We start from the raw sequence: 22,222 nt of genomic DNA, 5'->3' as shown, positions 1-22,222 counted from the left end.
TAGCCATGGCAACCTCTGACTTGATTTCTGTCCCTCTGGTTTTGCCTTTTTCATATATCAGTGGAGTCACATGGTTTGAGACTTTTAAAAGATAACTGGATTCATTCAGTTAGCATAATCCTTTCGAGAGTCAGGCATGTAGATTATACTAGTAGTACAGTCCTTTTTTTCACTGAGTAGTGTTCATCGTATAGATGTATTGTGATTTGCTTAGCTATTTGTCAGTTAATGACCATTTAGGGTTGTTTCCAGATTTTAGCTGTTACAAGTAAAGGTACAATAAATATGTGAAAACAGGTATTTTTGTGTGTGTGTGTGTGTGGGTGGGTGGGTGTATGTCTTCATTTCTCCTTGGAAAATATCTAGGAGTGTAATTCTCAGCCCTATGTGAGTGGATGTTTAATTTTAAAAGAAATTACGAAACTGTTGTCCAAAGTGGCTGTACATCTTGCATCCCTCCTAGCAATGCATGAGATTGCCAGTTGCTCATCAACACTTCGTATCGTCGGTCTTTTTAATATTAACCATCCTATTAAGGTGTGCAGTGGTATCTCATTGCGGTTTAACATTTTTCCTTAAAAATATTGAGCATCTTTTCATGTGCTTATGCACCATCTGTATGTCATTGATAAAGTATTTATTTAAATACTTTGCTCCCCCATAAAATAAAAAATTGGGTTTTTTTTCTACTTCTTATTAATTTAGAGCTTTTTAAAAAATATATTCTGGATACTGGCTTTTAGTCAGGTAACTATTTTGCAAATATTTTCCCAGTTTATGGCTTGTATTTTCACTTTCTTAACAATGTCCTTTGAATAACTGACATTTAAATTTTTGATGATATCCAATTCATCAATTTTTTTCTTTTATGATTCATGCTTTTTGTGTCTTATCTAAGGAATTTTTGTATTTGGTTTGCAAACAGGCCCTGCACACAGAAGGCAAGGAGAGACCAAAGAAAGAGGCAGGCCACTCCAGATTGGTAGGTGGCAGGTTTAATAAGCAAGGGGACTGTAAAACACATCCTATAGAACCAAAAATTCTGTGTGTTCCTCTTGAAAAAGAGGCCTGGATAGCATGATGAGGCAAGAGGCCAAGGCTGGGCATCTCAAGGCCTGCCCTAGAGCAGGGATGAGTCAGGGTATGGAAAGGTACAAAGAAAAATTGAAGTTCCAACACTAGAGACCAAGGCTAAGCACTAATTTCAAGGATCAGAAGCAGAAGAGAGGCCAGCTTCACAGTAAGAAAGTTTAGAGCCATGTGGAAATATGATCAGAGAAAGAGAGAGGGAATGCTTTGCAGTTCATTTTTATTGGCTCCCAGATGCATGCTGAATGGGATGGTTGGGGTTGCTAAGAGGGTCAAAGAATGATTGATTGCCTCTAGTTTTAATTCTTGGGTGACCGGATAATGCTGTACAAATGAATAGGTGTCAGAAGAGGAGCAAGGTTGGTGAGAAGATAAGTTTAGTCACGATGTGTTTGGTTTGTGATGCCTGTAGAAATGGCCAATAGACTGATGAATATATACGTCTGAAGTTTAGAAATGAGGAATCATCAGGGCAGATAAAATCACTAGTGAAGGAGAGAATTCAGGATGCCTTTTTAAATTAGCACATTTCCCAAATTACTGAAATCACAATTTAGTTACAGAAGTTATGGCTGTAATGGGCACATACGCTTTTACCTTGAATTTAGAGGACATACTTCTAGAGTTTTGTCAACAACTGTATTGCTTGGTTCTAGGCTTGAAATAGAAGCTTCTTATTTTATTCAAGAAAAACATGGTAATATTTTTTTTCTAGCAGAATTTATTTCAAACATCTGTAATGCCTTATGTAACTTTATTCAAAATTATTTAAAAATTATATTCAGCCTTGAAAACATCTTCCAGATTTCTAGTGTGTTAAGTTCTACAATTTTTTCTGATACTGAGACCTTGAGCAAGCAAATGTGTCCTATTGCATTTCAAGTTTTTCATCCACAAAATGAAGAAGAATAGTGATGCCTACACTCTGGACCAGATAAGAATGTGTTGAAAAGCAAATAAGATACAAGACATGAAAGTGTTTCTGTGAATTGGAAAGTACCATTTTCATGTAAGGAATTGTTATCACTATATTTAGTGGTATTTGTATATAGTTTAAACCTACATCACTGTTACAGTTTTCATGTTAGCCGTCAAGAGAGAAATTTATGTCTCTGATAATAATGCTGAGAAAAATCTCAAAAGAGGTTACATGAAAATGATGATTATGTCTTAATAGCTAACATTGTTATAGCACTTTTCCACAACAGACTGGATTCGTTAGGGGTAGAAACTGACTTTTTCTCCCTGTGCCCTAATGTCCAGTAAGACTTCAGTAAACATTTGTTGGGTGAATCAGTGAATGAAAAGAACTTTCAGGAGTACCCCCTGTGACTCAGTGGGTTAAGTGTCTGTGAGGATGTGGGTTCAATCCCTGGCCTCGCTCAGTGGGTTAAGGATCTGGCATTGCCACAGCTGCAGTGTAGGTCACAGATGCGGATTGGATCTGGCATTGCTGTGATGTAGACCGGCAGCTGCAGCTCTGATTTGACCCCTAGCCTGAGAACTTCCTCTTGCTGTGAATGCAGCCATAAAAACAAGAAAAGAACTTATATATATATTTATTACTTTAAACCTTATATGATTATTGCAAAATAATCAGTTCTTTTTCTTTTTTTCCCCAATGTTTGCTGGTTCTGTAGGTAAATGGTTTTTTAGTCTCTAGGCTTTAAAATAAGCTGTGTATGACTTAATCAATAAAATATATTTTATTTGTGGATTATAATTTCCTTGAGGACAAGTGTTAAACCAGTACAGCAAGAAAACACTGTCAACAACTGAATAAATCAATTGTTAACAAAACAGTTTTGTTAGCCCCCCAAAAATTACTGAGAGGTGAAAATTACTTAGAACTCACTACTTAATTATTGTATTCTACTCTATTTCATACTTCAATCAATACTTCAATGAGTACTTTCTCTTAATTGATATGCCAAGATATAGAAAATCAATCATTTCTTTCTTTTGCTTTTTAGGGTTGTACCCACACCATATGGAGGTTCCCAGGCTAGGGGACGAATCAGAGTTGCAGCTGCTGGCCTACACCACAGCCTCAGCCACGCCAGATCCGAGCCATGTCTACAAACTACACCATGGCTCACGAAAATGCTGGACCTTAACCCACTGTGCAAGGCCAGGCTTCAAACCCATATCCTCATGGATACTAGTCAGATTCATTTCTGCTGAGCCACAACGGGAACTCCCCATTTCTTTATTTTCTCACTTTTTTTGGGGGGGGGTATCTCACTCCATCAGCTATTCTCCTTCTTGGACATTTTACACTTCTTCCTTTTTATTGTACCAGCTTATAAACATGCAGCTCTTCTCATCTTTAAACAAAACTAAAACAAAGTCCAAAACTTCCTTAATCTTCTGTTTCTCCATTGGCTACTTTGGTCCTTCCCTTCTTCCAATCACTGCTGAACGTGTCCTGATTTCCTGGCTTCTGGTCCCCTCTGTGTCCCACTGCAATGGCCTGTTCCTACTACTCCTCTCAGACGGCCCTAGAAGAGGTCACACTCTGCCTGGCAAGACTCCCTCCAAGCCACCTTGGCAAATGCCCACTCATCATGTAACACATGGCTCAGCCTCCAACTCTTCCAGATGCCTCTCTCAGTACCTTTGTTTCCCTTCTCTCCATCCTCCCTGTGCATGTCAGCCACCTATATGTGTCTCTCTAACTCAGCTTTTTGGGCTCCTTCTATATCCAAGGAATCCTCTTGAGGTTAGATCTTGTGTTTCCTTCCATTTTCTGCATCTCAGTATTTAGTATTATTCATGCTATGTTTTAGGTGCTCAATGAAAATTTTTGGAATTAATAATTTAACGGAATTATACTTTTATGGACATAGGTCGTTTCATTTAGTGACATGTCCAATTTAGTGACAAGTCTGTGCCCCCTGTTTCCTCCCTAGATAGTGCTGAATTGTACAGACCGTCTTCCCTATAGTAAGACAGTGATTCATCCTATTACTTGAGTGCCTCATGTGCTGGTAGAAGTTTCCTATATCGTAAGTTTAGAGAGGCTCAGAAACTTCTAAGAAACAGACATACATGACAGAACAAACCTTTTTTTCAGTGGCGACAAGACTAGAACATCAAATGCCTAGATCAGGGATGACAAACTCCTCCAACCAGTGTCTGTAAGGGCCAGGCATACGATGTGTCGGGTGGATACCTGGCAGACTGGAGAGTACTGCTTCCCTCCAACAAGCGCTGTGGAAACTTAGCCCTAGATGATTGCTGATACGTAAGAATGGAGACCTACTGTTGGCAGATTTCATGTTGTAAGAGTTGAAAACTGTGGAAAATCTGATGACTTTGGTTTTGTCTTGTAAACCACACATCTGCGCTTCAGGTACAACTAAGGGTCTTTTAACTGGAGAACTCTGTAAAATATACAAAAATGATTCCTTTCCATTGAGTTTCTAAGTGCAAATGTCCCTATCAGAATATTAAACTCACATAGAATCTTTTTCCAGGGTTCCAATAGTCGGTGGGAGTTTCAGAGACTCTACGCCAGCTGCTGCAGAGTGAGCAGATGCTCATTAACCCTAACCTCTGGTACATGCCTTCTTGGCTTCCTGAATCACTCTGGATAAATTTGCATTGTGCCAAGAGAAATTCAACTTTCTTCTTTTTCACATGATCATAATGTTTTGTTTCACACGATCTTTTTGTTTGTTTGTTTTTTTGTTTTTGGCCTTTTTAGGGCCACACCCACAGCATATAGAGGTTCCCAGGCTAGGGGTCAAATCACAGCTGCACCTGCTGGCCCACACCACATGGGATCTGAGCCATGTCTGTAACCAACACCATAGCTCATGGCAACACCAGATCCTTAACCCACTGAGCAAGGCCAGGGATTGAACCTGTGTCCTCATGGATATTAGATTCATTTCCCCTGAGCCATGATGGGAACTCATCATATGATCTTAATGTTTTTCCCAAACTGGAACTTGAGTAAAGAAGACTTGAATAATTGAAAAGATACACCTTGTTCCAGATTGGGAAAATCAATAATTCAAAGGTATCAGCTATTCCTAAATATAGGCATTGACACTGTCTTAGAGGTTTACAAATGGATTTTTAAATTAATCTGGAAGGATGTTTGTATGAGAGTAAGAAGCTACAGGACTGAGTAAGGCTGGGACATGCCAATGCTAAGGAAAGAAGAGAAAGACCTTGACACCTACATATTAACTTGTATTGTAATACCATAGCAATTAAAAAGTTCAAAAGAGAGTCAATAACAGACCAAACTAGAAGGATATTTAGCAGATAATGAAGGGGTCATTTCATATCAGTGGGGAAAGAATCAATGAACCAATGCATTCAAAAATAAAAAAAAGATTCATTCTAGGAGTTCCCGTTGTGGTGCAGTGGAACTTGTGTCTGTGGAGGTGCGAGTACGATCCCTGGCCTGGTGCAGTGGGTTAAGGATCCAGTGTTGCTACACCTGTGGTATAGGTCACAGCTCTGGCTCGGATTCCATCTCTGGCCTGGGTACTTCCATATGCCACAAGTGCAGCCAAAAAATGAAAAAAAAAAAATTAAATTGACTAAAAAAGAAAGTAATTTTTAAAAAGCCAAGTAACATTTTAAAAAATTTGTTCTATCTGCTCAAAAGAATACTTTGCAATCTAGAAAAAGAGGAGGAAGATCTATATTGAATGTCATGGAAAGAGGTCCATCTAGATGACTAAGTGAAAAAAATCATGCTATAGAGCTTTAAGTAATTCCATTTTTACAAATATGTATTAGGTGTGGAAAGATTTGTAACAATCATATGCTAAATATTAATAGTGATTATCTCTGGTGAACTTATGGGTAATTTCATTTTTTTGTACTTTCTAATTTTTCAGTAAGCATACATTTGTATTGCATTATGTAAAGAGCAGTTTGAAGCTAGAAATTGACTAAATGAAGAAGCGTCTTCCTCCTTATGCAGAGGGAGAGGCTGGTTTGTAAGTCAGAGGGGGCAAAGAGCTCCATTTCATCAGTCAGGGAGACTCTTCCAAATGAGCCAAATCTCTTTCTCTACTAAATTCATTACATGTAATTTTTTGTTGTTGCTGGTCCAGTACTCTACATCATCTCTGAGATTTTTCTAAACAATGCTTGTTCCTTCCGATTTGCGTTTTTAAATTTGTTATCTTTTTGTTGATTTATTTGCTGAAATTGGCCTCCAACAATTCCCTCAACCTCTACTAGCTGTTACGGAACAAACTATGAATTTGTTGAAGGGATGAAACTTTTTAATTCATATTTTCATTTTATTTAAATAGCTTTTTTCTTTTCTTTTTCTTTTTTTTTTTTTTGGTCTTTTTGCCTTTTCTAGGGCTGCTCCCGAGGCATATAGAGGTTCCCAGGCTAGGGGTCTAATCGGAGCTGTAGCCGCTGGCCTACACCAGAGCCACAGCAACACGAGATCTGAGCCCTGTCTTCGACCTACACCACAGCTCACGGCAACGCCGGATCCTTAACCCACTGAGCAAGGCCAGGGATCAAACCCACAACCTCATGGTTCCTAGTCGGATTCGTTAACCACTGAGCCATGATGGGAACTCCCTAGCTTTTTTTTTCTATAACACTGATCTCCCTTTTCTTTTTTTCCCCTTTATTGCCCATCTGTCCAACACAACTTGCAGATACCCTTCCTCATTGAAATGATTTATTACCTTTGAGAGGCAGTAGTTCAAGACGTAGCCTACCTAGGTTCAGCTCCCAGCTCTGACATTCACTTGCTGTGTGACTTTGGGAAGTTACTTCACCTCTCTTAGGTTGAGTTTCCTAATCTGTATTTTGTAAATCTGTGTCTATCTCATAGGGTTGTTCTGAGGATTAAAGGAGTTAATGGATGTCAGTCACTCAGAAGAGTGACCCGGCACATGGTAATCCTGACATCAGTAAGAGCAATTATCCTTTTTATTGCACTTTCCTTCCTAACCCAGTCCCTGATCCGATTTCATAGTATCCACATTTCACTTATACTAATCACAATACCTCTTGGAAGCAGTAAGCAGAGCCATGACATTCTTTAAGGCTAGAGGGAGGGATCTCACTTGGGGGGCTGTCTCCCCATGAGAACCCGCCGCAGGGCGCCCTGCACATCAGGGTTCCGGAGGCTGTAGATGAGTGGGTTCAGCATGGGGCTGATGACAGTGTTGAGGATGCCAATCCCCTTGTCCTTGTCTGAAGCCTCCACTGAGCCCAGCCTCATGTAGCTGAAGACACCTGTGCCATAGAAGATGCCCACCACAGTGAGGTGGGAGCCACACGTGGAGAAGGCTTTCTTCCTGCCTTCTGCAGAGCGGATCCGCAGGACTGCAGCTGCCACGTGCCCATAGGACACAGTGATGAGGACCAAGGGGGCCACACCCATGAAGGCTGCTGCTACAAAGAGCAGCAGCTCATTGAGCTGCGTGCTGGAGCAGGAGAGCTGGAAGAGCTGTGGGAGGTCACAGTAGAAGTGATTGATCACATTGGGGCCACAGAAGTTAAGAGTCGATAAGGCAACAGTTTGGGTCAGTGCATTGGTGAAAGAGAAGACACAGGACATGCCCGCCAGGGCTTGCTGGATTCCCCAGCTCATGCGGGTGCTATAGGTGAGGGGCTGGCAGATGGCCAGATAGCGGTCATAGGCCATGACGGTCAGCAGGAAGCAGTCCACCCCAGCCAGGAGGTGGAAGAAGAAGAGCTGTGAGAGGCAGGATATATAGGGAATGCTTCTGTTATTGGACATGAAATGCCTCAGCATGGCAGGGACAGTGACACTGATGCACCCGACATCCAGCAGGGACAAGTTCCCCAGGAAGAAGTACATGGGGGTGTGGAGTTTGGGCTCAGCAAAGATGGCAGCCAGGATGCTGAAATTGCCAGCCACAGTAGCTACATAAGCAAGAAGGAAGATGACAAAGAGGATGGGATGTAGAGAGGGAGTCTCTGTTAGACCCAACAGGACAAACTCCGTGACAACGGAATCATTTTCTGAGGCTCCCAGATCCATGGCTCTCTTCCACTAGCGGCAGAACTGAGCAAAGCTAGAAGGTGTCAGTGGTGGCAAGAGGAGGATGAGATCTTAACAGCAATCACCCAGCGTAGTAGCGTCCAGGAGAGGGTGGGAGGGGTAGGGACACATACAATTTAACAGAAAGTTATTGAGACATAATAGAAGACTTAATATATCTGACTCTAACTGGGTAAGAACAGGTCATTGAACAGATTCAAACAGAAATTGATGAACTGACAGAAAAAGGGGGAAAATGTAACTATTACCTTTAGAATGGATAAGCAGCATGGTCCTACTGTAGAACACAGGGAAGTATATCCAATCTCTTGGGATAGAACATGATGGAAGATAGTATGGGGAAAAGAATGCATCTATATGTATGACTGGGTCAATATGCTGTACAGCAGAAATGGACATAACACTGTAGATTGACTATTCTTTAATAAAAAATAAATTTAAAAAAAAGTTAAAAGGGAAGATTATTTTCCTGAAACCAGAGTCCCAAGAAGAAAACCCCAAGCCATGGTGACATGGCCATAAGTTGGGTATGTGAGATCCCACAGGATGAAAGCAAGGCTTCTGAGAAAGGGTAGGGGCAGGCATGCTCCCCCAGCCTGTGTCCCTGCAACCTCCATGTACATGCCGACATATGTGATGCAGCAGTGAGAAGACTGCTGTCGCCCAGACTGTTAAAGAGATTAACTTGTGAATCCATGAGACTTGGCCTGGACTTTTTTTTGGGGGGGGGGGTGAAATGAACTCAGAACAATGAAACTGAATTCGAGGACATCTCCAGCTCCAGAGTTGCTGACTACCAGCCTGTAGATGTTCTCGATAGTAAGACTATACTGCATTTCTCCATATAGCATCTGGGAAGTTTCAACTCCAAAATACTGACCTTTTACTGAATAAGAAAAATGTGAAATGAGCTTTGGAGGAACGTGTTTCCAGACTTAAACTCTAGGTGGGGTCAGTGGATATCCAATTGAGCTGCCTCCCTGGATGCCCAGCTGAGCTCTCTCCCACATGCCAGATAAGCAGATACCCAGACTCTGAGTTCTCTTCTGCCTCCACCACCACTGGGCTGCTTGCTCTTCTTTCTCCTGGCTCTAACTGCACATCATCCAATGCACACCCTGTCATGAACCCAATGACCAGATAAGGCTAAAAAGTCTTTCACAGTGCCTTGACCTGCTCCCACACAAGATTTCCTAGATAACACTTTCCTTCCCCTGACCCTGAGTAGTCTCACTAATAAAGCACACAGGGATCCACTTCAATCTCTGGCTGAGGGATGGATATTTAGGTCACTCGCATGGGGATATTTAAGTCTACTCACAAAAGGAAGAGGCTAGAGTTGGAGTTCCTCAGTGGGCAAAAGGCATGAGCAGAGGGAAAATGTTTTCTAATGATTAGTGTTGAAAATAATGTCCTCAATCCACAGTGGGTCAACCACCATCTAATGGTCTGGACTCTTCTGCACAGGTATGTTCTGACCATCACCTCAGCTCCTCCAGATCTGAACTGGTCTTCATTCTTGATCTTCTCTTGATGTAACTATCTTGGTAACAGCTCTGCCCTCCTCCCACTTAGTGAGGCTTTGAACCTTAGTTATCATGGTCTCCTCCCTGTCTCTAACCCTTACCTTCAAGCAGCCAAGTCCAGCTGGTTCTTTTCAGGAGATGGAAGGAGCCCTTCCATTGCCCAGAGGATGAACTGCCCTTGTATGGAAACCAAGTTGGGGGCATGCAGTGAGGAGTCTGGGGATGGCACTCACCCTATCAAGGGGATAGACACTTCTTGGGCAAAGAAGAGGGACAGTCATACTGGCCCCTAGACCTCCACATGGTGATAGCTTATAAAGGATCAAGAGACAAGAAAACAAACAACTCAGCTGACATCACCCTCACTCTGGATTTTTCTCCTCCCAACTGATACCCCTGGAGGCCTCAGAAATCAGCATATTCCAGGGGGAGCCATTATATCATTGCCACAGATATAATGATCTCTGTAGCTTTAAGAACTTTATCAAAATGTTTCCAAGTGTTACCTTCATGGATATGGCAAAATTCATTCATTCATTTTAATAAAAATGTTTCTGAGCACTTACTATGAATCAGCATTCTTATCAGCACATTTCAGCGTTAAAATGAATCTCAGAAAGCCTTAAAGGGCAGTAAAGGTCACACTGTGTTGGGGATGGAGTTGGGACTCTGGGTTTCTGGTTAGTCCAGCCTACCGTCTTGGGAGGGGAGAAGCAGTGACTTCCCAGCCTTGCTTGCAGCATGGGGCTGCTAGGGGGTTGGAGCCTGGGGCAGGACTGCTCCTATCTCATCCTCTCCATCATCTCACAAGGTCACCTCACATCTCCCATGACAGCTCACTATAGCCATTTTCAAACCCAGCTTCTCTTCTAGTCTCAAACAACTATCTTACCCCTTCTCTGCTCCCTTAGTACAATGCAGACCCTCTAGAATCCTCACCCTAAATGTTTTCTAGCCTCGTGTCCCCAACACCAAAAAGAAAGATAAAGGTTTGGAGTATCCTCTAGACCAGGACCACTCAACTTTTGTTAACTCCTAAAAGTGGTTTTAGGCATTAAATAAAACCATTAACAATTCTTCTTAATTAAGAAGGTTTTCCCACTGGCTCTCATTAGCAAGTTTGAGAGCCGTTCTTTGCAAGATCAATGGAAAAGCCTCATAATGTCTCAAGATGGCCATAAGCCAAGGAGGAGTTGGTAGGAAATTAGGATGAATTGAGAGCTTTGTTGACAGCTGTCCATGGAAGGGAGTTTCTAGGTTCCAGAGCCTAATGGAACCCATTACTGTACATTCCCCACCTGACCTAACAAAGGCTGCGTTCTCCCCCTCAACAGTATCCTTTTCTCCCACCTTGTTAACCCAGAAACTGCGTCCTTGCAGACCCATCACAGGTCTTCTTTCTCCTAGGAAATCTTCCTTGCACCTGTGAGCTGGGCTAGGTGCCCTTCCTCTAAACTCCCATAGCAATCTAAAGGCAACATGCTGATATCTTCATTTTTCTATTTGTTGATCCTGATACCTAATTGTGAATTAGATATTTCTGCATGAACATCCCACAGGAACATCAAGCTCAATATGTACAAAACCAAATGCATCATGTTTCTCCCTGTTCTACAAGAGGTGCACACAGCACACACACACACATTTAATTTTCTTGTTTACAAAAGGCAGGATATTGAATTGAAATATTATTTTCAGATTTTTCTCTGCCTTTCTTTTTTGAGCATCATGGAATGGATCATTTTCCAAAATTTTATCATGACTTTCTAACATTCTATCATTTGCATTTGCCAACATTCACTTAACCATTGGGTATTCAGTTTCCAATTTGTCATCATTATAAATAATAATGCAACCAAGTCTTTGCATTTCTGATTTTTTGGCCTTTGTCCTGAATAATTTTTTTTTTTTTTTTTGCTTTGTAGGGCCACACTCATGGCATGTGTAGGTTCCCAGGATAGGGGTCCAATTGGAGCTACAGCTGCCAGCCTACATCACAGCCACAGCAACACAGGATCCAAGCCACATCTGCGACTTATACCACATCTCATGGCCATGCTGGATCCTTAACCCACTGAGTGAGGCCAGAGATAGAACTAGTTGAATTCATTTCCACTGTGCCACAATGGGAACTCCTCTAACCTCAATCTCTGCAAGGATCTTTTCTCATCCATTGATAGTCTGCATTCCCAAGACTAGATTCCTTGTCATCTCATGACAAAAAAGTACAAATTACGTATATTTTTGTGAGGGACAGGGGAAACATTCTTCATATCCCTCACCTATATTCTTCATATCCTTTGCCTATATCTTCCTTTGGGGGGCAGGTTTTAACTGGCGCCAAGGTCTTTTGGCTTGCTTGTTAACAGAGGTTTCTTTAACTCAATTAACCATGAAGGAAAAGAAAAATGATTCATTATGTAAACATGTGGCAATTCAAAGCCCTCGTGTAATAAAGATCAGCTAGTGGGAAAGAAGCAACTCTGAATTTTTAGACTATTTAATTTATATGAGGACTGATGATGATGATGATTGCATCACATTCTCTTGAAGGGATACAGATTTTTACTCAAAAGGAGGAGCTTGCTGCAAGGCCCAGACTTCAGCTCTCAGCAGAGCCAAAAAAGGCTACCATCTCTCCCTCTGATTATGTTTATTTAATAATATTTTGTGTATTGGTTTTTGTTTTTAATGTATTTCATACATTATTTCATAAATAAAGCACATATAACAATGCTGTATACGCAGTGGTATTCTCGGCTTATAAATAAAAGGTACTCCACCCTAGAATTTAGACAAATGCGGCAGTGATGGGAGAGTCCCACGGAGGTCACTTTGCATAAGGAATGGTACAACCTCCCAGAAGAGGGCAGAGAGCACTGATATGCCCAAGTCCAAGGACAATACTTAGACTGTTAGAGGGAATCTCATGTTTGGATGTCATTCCCTTCCCTAGACTCACACTGGGTCAAGGACGAGAGTTTCAATAAAGTGGTGGTGAATATAAAGTTTTCTTGATTATTCCCTTATTGGCCTGTATGTAAGTCACTTAAAATTTCCTTTTATTATGGCTCTTCCACATTTAGAACGGATTTCTAGAAGTGGTCTCAAAGGTTATAAAAACTGGTGTATTTGATAGCAAGATATCTAGCCAGGTCTTCTATTTAATGATCAACTGTTTTCCTCTGACACTGTACTATAAAAATTTTAAAGCACACAGTAAAGTTCAAATAATTGTATAGTGAACTCTCATGCACCCATCATCTAGATTTTACCATTATATTTGGTCTTTATGTAGCTGGGATCTTTCAATGGTTTTTCTTCTTTTGCTTGTTTTTTTCACTATTATGTTGTGTGATTCTCCTATTAGTGTCCACAGCTGTTGCTCTTTTTTTTAAGGCTGTATAGGATTGCATGGTATGAATGCATCACAATTTATCATTTCTTTTCTTTTATCATTTTCTGTTTGAAGGTATTTTTGCTTCTGTGGACACTCTTGTACACATCTCTTGGCACGCCCATGCAAGAATTTCTATGGTTGCTAATTAGAAATGGAATTTGTGTATCTTACAGTTTAAAGGATAAAATCAAGTTGTTTCCCAGAGTGCTTGTACAATTTTAGGATAGTACCAGTTTTGTATAAGATTTTTTAACAATCTATATTCTCATAAAAATTGTTATTATCTCCTTTCTTTGTTTAGACCAATACAGTTTGAAATGGTGTCTCTAGTGTGATTTTAATTTGCATTTTCTAGATTACAAATAGGGCTGGACTTCCTTTCCTAAATTCACTGGCTGTCTGTGTTTTCTCTTCTGTGAAACCCCTGTTCATATCTTTTGCCTATCTTCTATTGGATCCCTTGTATTTTTCTTATTAGTTGTAGAATATTTGGATATATTTTGTATACTTCAGGATAGCTGTATGTGTTGCACATCTCTTAATCTGTAGTTGTCCCTTCACTTAAAAATAATTGTCTTGGAAACCAAAAAGAAAACAAAAAGACAACTTACAGGATGGGAGAAAATAGTGTCAAACGATGCAACTGACAAGGGCTTAATCTCTAAAATATACAAGCAACTTATACAACTCAACAGCAAAAAAGCCAACAACCCAATGGAAAAATGGGCAAAGGACCTGAATAGACATTTCTCCAAGGAAGATATACAGATGGCCAACAAACACCTGAAAACATGCTCAACATCACTGATTTTCAGAGAGATGAAAATCAAAAATACCACGAGATACCACCTCACACCAGTCAGAATGGCCATCATTAAGAAGTCCACAAATAACAAGTGCTGGAGGGGGTGTGGAGAAGAGGGAACCCTCCTGCACTGTTGGTGGGAATGTAAGCTGGTACAGCCACTATGGAGAACAGTATGGAGGTACCTTAGAAAACTATGTATAGAACTACCATATGACCCAGCAATCCCACTCTTGGGCGTATATCGGGACAAGACTTTCCTTAAAAAAGACACATGCATGTGCCAAGTTCATTGCAGCACTATTCACAATAGCCAAGAAATGGAAACAACCCAAATGTCCATTGACAGATGACTGGATTAGGAAGATGTGGTATATATACACAAGGGAATACTACTCAGCCATAAAAAAGAACAAAATAATGCCATTTGCAGCAACATGGATGGAACTAGAGACTCTCGTACTGAGTGAAATAAGTCAGAAAGACAAAGACAAATACCATATGGTATCACTTATAACTGTAATCTAATATACAGCACAAATGAGTGTTTCCACAGAAAAGAAAATCATGGACTTGGAGAATAGACTTGTGGCTGCCCAGGGGGAGAGGGAGGGAGTGGGAGGGATCAGAGCTTAGGGTTAATGGATGCAAACTATTGCTCTTGGAATGGACTTATAATGAGATCCTGCTGTGTAGCATTGAGAACTATGTCTAGATACTTATACTGCAGCACAACAATGGGAGGAAAAAGTATGTGTACATGTATGTGTAACTTGGTCCCCATGTTGTACAGTGGAAAAAAATAAATAATAAATATAAAAAGATAATTATCTTATAATGAATAGAGATTATAAATTTTAATGAAGGAAAATTTCTCAGTCTTTTAAAAATTATTAATGTTTTTGGACTTAAGAATGACTGGGAGTTCCTGTCGTGGCTCAGTGGTTAATGAATCCGACTAGGAACCATGAGGTTGCAGGTTTGGTCTCTGGCCCTGCTCAGTGGGTTAAGGATTCAGTGTTGCTGTGAGCTGTGGTATAGGTTGCGGCCCTAGAAAAGGCAAAAAGACAAAAAAAAAAAAAGAATGATTGAGCTCCTAGAATATCATGAATATATTCCATAGACTGTAACTCTTGCATTTGGAGAGGATAAGCAATGAGATCTCACTGTATAGCACAGGGAACTGCATATAATAACTTGTGATGGAACATGATAGAGGATAATGTGAGAAAAAGAATGTTCTGTCAATCTCTGTACAGCAGAAATTGACAGAACATTATAAATCAACTATAATAAAAATAAAATTTGACATTTTTATTCTCCAGTATAAGTATTTCATCCACCTGAAACTGATTTTTGTACATGGAGTGAGAAAGACAACTAATGTCATTTTTTCCTATGGATATCCAATTGCTGTGGCATTCTTTATTCAAAGGGCTGTCTTTTTCCTACTGCTCTGTTGGCTGCCAGTGTCACACACCAATTTCCCACATACTATTTCCAGACTCTCCAGTTTGTTCTTTTGGTTCATTTCTCTAATTCTGCTCAAATAAGGCACAGTTTTAATTACTGTACCTTTAAAAACATTATGACGTTATGATGCCTTGCTGGGTAGGCAGGAGCAATTTAGTGAGACAGTAAAAGAGTCACACTGTGGATGGTAGCAGAGTCCAGAGCTGAGGACTGGACTTGGACAGAATGAGCACAGCTTGGATGTGGAGCCCCAGGCTCATCCACTCCATGACAGACACCAGGCGCATGGTAAGATGAACGGCAAGCATCTAAAGGTAAAAATACGTCCTCTATTCCTTTCTCAGTTGGCTAATATAAATTGGAAGCATCTATAATTGGCCATTAAGGAACTAAAAAAAAGGTTGACACCAACATCAGAGTACCTGTCAATGGCAAAGAGTGAGTCATAGGAGTGTGTGATGTGTGCTTTTTGAATTAGAAGAAGAAAGGATGCAACATTTTACAGAAAGTTGTTAAAACCACATTATGGGGTTTGAGTTCCAACTCTGTTACATCCTAGAAGTATAAGCAAGTTACTAAACCTCCCTGAGCTTCAGTTTCCTCTTTGCAAAGTGGGGCAAATAACAAATGTACATCAGAGAGTTATTGGGAGGATTAAGTAAGATAATGCAGTAAAATGTGGGAAATATTAGTGATAGCTATTTTATTACTATTATTTGTTGATCTCTTGCCAAAGACTTTTAAGTATAATATTTCATTTAATTCTCAGACCAACACCATGTGGTCAAGATACCGTTCTTACTTCATAAGTGAGGAAATTGAAGCCCAGAGCCGTTCAGCAGCTGGTCCTAAGTCACATCATTAATAGCTGAAGAAGTGAGTTTGACTGCAGACCAGGTCCATGCTTTTCATACCACACCAGGCTGCTCTGGTGAAGTATGAGCAGTAGGGGTTCTACAGCTAGGTAAATGCAAGGTCTCCGTTATGGTGGACATAGCACCACTCAATTCTTCTATTGCCTCTTCTAGAATCATTATGCCCACAATGCAGTCCCAATGGCCTCCAGTAACAAAATCTTGAGGGAGAAGACATTGAATTCTTGAGGACTCCTTAGCACACTGACTTTGCAGAAAGCTTCTCCCCTTTGTCTCCTTTCTTGTGCTTCCTCTAATCCCTAGGTCAAGGCATGCCTTGGAGTTGGCTGTGCTCTGCTCAAAGCTCTCCTTTAATCCAGGAATCTAGGAGAGGAAAGCACTCAGTATAGACTCTAGTCTCATCCCAGCTCCACCATTAGCTCCATGGGTGACTTTGGGAACATCTTTGGACCTCACTGCCCTAGTGTGATAAGTGGAATTAATAACACTCCCCACTCACCCCATGGAACCAATATGAGAGTAAGAAGTCAGATGGAAGGCCTTGTTGAGAAGATCAAAAGCCTCACAAAGTTTTTTTTTTTTTTTTTTGTCCTTTGTCTTGTTGTTGCTATTTCTTGGGCCGCTCCCGCGGCATATGGAGGTTCCCAGGCTAGGGGTTGAATCGGAGCTGTAGCCACCAGCCTACGCCAGAGCCACAGCAACGCGGGATCCGAGCCGCGTCTGCGACCTACACCACAGCTCACGGCAATGCCGGATCGTTAACCCACTGAGCAAGGGCAGGGACCGAACCCGCAACCTCGTGGTTCCTAGTCGGATTCGTTAACCACTGCGCCACGACGGGAACTCCAAAAGCCTCACAAAGTTTTGAAGCATCATTACCAGGCTCACTAGAGATTTGGGTTGTTTATTGGTCTATGGCTCCCCAAACCCCAACCTTTCCTTGGAGGGCTATTTCTGAGGTCCCCAGGGATGGCACTGCATTGTAGCACCTCACAGCAGAGATGAGCTCATCTTGTCTTTCACTCATTTTCTCATATATGGCCCCTTCCTTGCTCTCTGGGGCCAGGGCCCGCACAGTGCTGCACCCTCTTAACTTCCCTTCAGAGAAGTTCAAAGCCAGGAACCTCTCTGGCTTTGGTCCCTGTAACAAGGTGAGTATTCTCCAGGGTTCCTCTTCTGTTCCTTAGTAGTGGAGAAGGTACTTGTTATCAAGCAAGTCAAATCTCTCTCACAGAGGATTCAGTAGAGAAAGAGAGTCTTTCTTGGGGCAGCACATCAGGTGAGGAAAAGAGCTGAAACTTCCTATGTCAGGCTGCTTCGCCAACACCTGTCATTCTTGGATGAAGCCTGCTTTTTGTTTTTTTATGGGTATAAATATGAGCGCATTTACTGAATTCAACTTTTCTGCTGGACCTGTTCCTCAGGGAGCAATCTTGGACCAGACCTACATCAGAGAACCTGATGGAGCCCTTCATCATGAGATGCATAAAGGAGTCACTTGGAATGTCAGAGCAGGGGGCCATAAACACTCAGCAGGGGCAGCCCAGGGCTCCTTATGGACACCTGAGAGTGGTGATCTGGGAGGACCTCTTCAGTTAACACTACAGTGATCTTAAGATGCACCTCTTAGATGCATAGACCAAGGTCATCCTAGAATGTTGGTAGCAATAAGTAAGCTTCACCTCTATAGAGTGAGGGTAACATGGCATCTCTCCTTGCCTAGCCTTATTTGTTCATAGTGTTGGCCCCTCCTAATTGCCAAATTATATTGGGCTGTTTCAAGAAGAGATGTGTCAGTGAATGAATTACCTAAAATTTTTTTTCTTAAAGTATATTTGATTTACAAAGTTATGTTAGTTTCAGGTGTACAGCAAAGTGATTCAGTTATACATATATACATTTTTTTTCAGATTCTTTTCCTTTATATTTTATTTCAATTTTGCTTTTTAGGGCTCACTCATGGCATATGGAGGTTCCCAGGCTAGGGGTCGAATCGGAGCTACAGCTGCCAGCCTACGCCACAGTCACAGCAACGCAGGATCCGAGCTGCATCTGAGACCCACACCACAGCTATGGCAACAGTGGATCCCCAACCCACTGAGTGAGGCCAGGGATTGAAACTGCATCCTCATGGATGCTAGTTAGATTCATTTCCACTGTGCCACAATGGGAACTCTCCTTATAGTTTATTACAAGGCATTGAATATAGTTCCCTGTGCTCTACAGTAGGTCCCTGTTGTTTATTTTCTATTTAGTAATGTGTATATGTTAATCCAACCTAATTTATCCATCCCCCCACCTCCTTTCCCCTCCGGTAACCATAAATTTTTTTATGTGTCTGTGAATATATTTCTGTTTGTAAATAAGTTCATTTGTATCAAATTTTGTATTCCACATATACTTGATATATATTTGTCTTTCTTTGTCTGACCTAGTAAATAGATTGTTTTAACTACTCTTAATTGTTTCTGTTATGTTATCTAAAGATATCAAAGATTCCTATAGCACTACTTCTCTTCTTTTTATTCAAACTTACATCATATTAAATCATATTAATTTTTATTTTTTGTCTTTTTGCCTTTTCTAGGGCCGCTCCCACGGCATATGGAGGTTCCCAGGTTAGGGGTCTAATCGGAGCCATAGCGGCCAGCCTACGCCAGAGCCACAGCAATGCAGGATTGGAGCCGTGTCTGCAACCCACACCACAGCTCATGGCAATGCCGGATCCTTAACCCACTGAGCGAGGCCAGGGAGTGAACCCGCAACCTCATGGCTCCCAGTCAGATTCGTTAACCACTGGGCCACAACGGGAACTCCCATATTAATTTTTTATTATCTTCCATAAGTTTCAGCTCATCCAGGAAGTCCTTTCCAAATTGCAGCTCATCTGATGCTCCCTTTTACTGAAAACTTGTTGATCTATGGTCTTGCTTGGCAAATTCTTTCATTTATTTCAGAAATATCAAGCACCTACTGTATGCACAGTGTGATAAAAAGCATTGAGAATGAAGAGCTGAGTCAGGCATAAATCTGTCCTGAAGCCACTTACAGTGGCAGAGGAGTGGTAGAGTACTCTGTAGAGAAATGAACATGCAAGAGGTTCACAGATAAACAATAAAGGTGCTGAAGGAGTTTAATGGAGAGGAGTTTGAGATGAAGATGGATAAGGAAAACTTTTATAGAAGAGAAACATTTTAGTTGAGTCTTAAAGAATTTGAGCCAGAGGAGTTAGCAAAAGGACATTCTAGGTAAATAATCTGAGCATAGATAGGTGTGAAACTTTATAACCCAAGTAGAAGTGGATTTGAGAGGGCAATTGAGAGGTAGTTTAATTATTCTTTAATGTATGGGAGCTGTTTTCCTCCTATTGATATGTAAATTCACATAGTATTTATTCATTGAGTCTAGGTCTATAGTTAGACCCAGATGGTGACATAAGAGGAGTCAGGGATTTCGCAGTTTTTAGGAGACTGTAGGAGACCTTGTATCAAATTTCTCACCTATATGGAATCTTCTGTGAAGCATCCCTAAAACAGACAACCACCACAATACAAGGATCCAACTTGGATTCTGACATTGCAGCTCCCATTAACTATCCCTGCGTGTCTGAAGTTGCTGTTTCATCTTAGTCACACGTAAAAAGCGAACCTGTATAGAACAGAAGATGTCTGAAGGGTCTAGATGAGTCAGTTTTTGGCCAAGAGAGCAGGGTATGGAAGAAGAGAGCCAGAGGTCATTGGGGTGGTTTCCAAGACTGTCCAGGTAAAGCAACAGGACATTCATAACAAAGACTTTTCAGGATATCCTAAGCTGTAATTTTCTATATTTGTCACTTTTTATGCACTATCTATAATAATCATAATGTCAGTGTGAGAAGCATTCAAGTTCTTATTTGGGGAGTACAGCAAAAAGTGATGCTTATGATGGTAGAAAGGAGGTTGGAGCTGGGGGCAGGGTACTGTAGGCTGCAATCAGCCAGAGGAAGATCATGAGATACAGTATCGAGGTCATGAGAGGGTTAATGAATGAAGGGTAGCCTGAGGGGGGAAATACCCACCAGGACACTTGGGAATTTACCATGGGGCTTGACATATGAAAGTGAGAAAATGTATTTATATTGAACAACTCAATTGGGAAGACTGATCCCTTCCACCATGGGATGTCTTCTTATAGGGATCCATGGAGCCAGAATCTGGGGCCAATGGAACAGTCGTAACTGAGTTCATCCTGCTGGGCTTGGTGGAGACACCAGGGCTGCGACCAGCTGTCTTTGTACTCTTCCTCTTTGCCTACCTGCTCACGGTCGGGGGCAACCTCAGCATCCTGGCAGCCATCCTGGTGGAGCCCAGACTCCACACCCCCATGTACTTCTTCCTGGGGAACCTGTCGGTGCTGGACATTGGGTGCATCACTGTCACTGTTCCCTCAATGCTGAGTCGTCTCTTGTCCCACAAGCACACAGTTCCCTACGCAGCCTGCCTCACACAGCTTTTCTTCTTCCATCAGCTGGCTGGTGTAGATTGCTTCCTATTGACAGCCATGGCCTATGACCGATTCTTGGCCATCTGCCGACCCCTCACCTACAGCACCCACATGAGCCAGATGGTCCAGAGGATATTGGTGGCTGTGTCCTGGGCTTGTGCCTTCACCAATGCACTGACCCACACTGTTGCCATATCCACCCTCAACTTCTGTGGCCCCAGTGTGATCAATCACTTCTACTGTGACCTCCCACAGCTCTTCCAGCTCTCCTGCTCCAGCACCCAGCTCAATGAGCTGCTGCTCTTTGGTTTAGGTATCCTCATGGCAGGTGCACCTGTGATTCTCATTGTCACCTCCTACATCCATGTAGCAGCTGCTGTTCTACGAATCCGCTCAGCAGAGGGCAGGAAGAAAGCCTTCTCCACGTGTGGCTCCCACCTCACTGTGGTGGGCATCTTCTATGGCACAGGTGTCTTCAGCTACATGAGGCTGGGCTCAGTGGAGGCTTCAGACAAGGACAAGGGGATTGGCATCCTCAACACTGTCCTCAGCCCTATGCTGAATCCAATCATTTACAGCCTCCGGAACCCTGATGTGCAGGGTGCTCTATGGCGAGTACTCACGGGGAAGCGAGCCTTGCGTGAGAGGTGTCTCAGAAGGGTGGAACCATAGCAAGTGTCCCTGTCTTTCCTCAACCTTGAGCAAGATGACTTTTGTTAGGAAGTGAGACTCGTTCTCTTGATAATAGGTGTACAGGTTCTATAGGCCAGAACCCTTGGCTAGTTGCCATTTGGTCCTAGCTACTCTTCCCATTCCAGGTGGAGTTGGAACCAGGACACTCTGTCTCCTGGAAGGTTCATGGTCCTATAGGAAGGACCCTTTGTTTTTTTCTACAGGGATCCCAAAAAATATACCAGCAGAGATTCTATCCAGACTGGAATATGGAAAGTCACAGGCTGCTGCCAAGTATTAGCACATCCTATTGTTAGCACATGTCATATATTTTTTTGTTTACATATTATATGATAGAATTTTCTACCTGTCAGATATCTACAAATTTACCTTATCTATTTTAATGACTGCCTAGTGTTAATTTATGAGTTAATCATAATTTACCTAACCATATTCCTTTTTTTTTTGTCTTTTTGCTATTTCTTGGGCCACTCTCGTGGCACATGGAGGTTCCCAGGCTAGGGGTCGAATCGGAGCTGTAGCCACCGGCCTACGCCAGAGCCACAGCAACGCGGGATCCGAGCCGTGTCTGCGACCTACACCACAGCTCACGACAACGCCGGATCGTTAACCCACTGAGCAAGGGCAGGGACCAAACCCACAACCTCATGGTTCCTAGTCAGATTCGTTAACCACTGCACCATGATGGGAACTCCCCTAACCATATTCCTTTTGATGGAGTTTAGATTGTTTCTGGATTTATTATAATTATGACCAATGATATAAAAAATATTCTTTAGAGATGTGTTTCTATTATTCTGCAAGGATTTCTACAATGTAAGTTCTAATTAATAAAATTCCTGAGTTAAATAA

The 22,222-nt window shown here is 41.8% G+C and overlaps 2 protein-coding genes across 2 annotated transcripts; one reads left to right on the top strand and one right to left on the bottom strand.

The window, feature by feature from the left end:
* Positions 1-6,683: 6,683 nt before the first annotated feature.
* Positions 6,684-8,164, bottom strand: LOC125114515 (putative olfactory receptor 3A4). Its single transcript, XM_047757842.1, has one exon. It carries the CDS (start codon positions 8,093-8,095, stop codon positions 7,148-7,150), a length of 948 nt encoding a protein of 315 aa, XP_047613798.1. The 5' UTR covers positions 8,096-8,164; the 3' UTR covers positions 6,684-7,147.
* Positions 8,165-20,328: 12,164 nt separating this feature from the next.
* LOC125114606 (olfactory receptor 3A1-like) lies at positions 20,329-21,677 on the top strand. The gene has a single exon (XM_047757981.1). It carries the CDS (start codon positions 20,375-20,377, stop codon positions 21,347-21,349), a length of 975 nt encoding a protein of 324 aa, XP_047613937.1. The 5' UTR covers positions 20,329-20,374; the 3' UTR covers positions 21,350-21,677.
* The last annotated feature ends 545 nt before the right edge of the window (positions 21,678-22,222 follow it).

This window comes from Phacochoerus africanus, chromosome 14 (genome assembly GCF_016906955.1).
Source record: "Phacochoerus africanus isolate WHEZ1 chromosome 14, ROS_Pafr_v1, whole genome shotgun sequence".
NCBI lineage: Eukaryota > Metazoa > Chordata > Mammalia > Artiodactyla > Suidae > Phacochoerus > Phacochoerus africanus.
The sequence above is the reverse complement of the archived record's forward strand: the minus strand, read 5'-3'. Positions and strand labels throughout refer to the sequence as shown.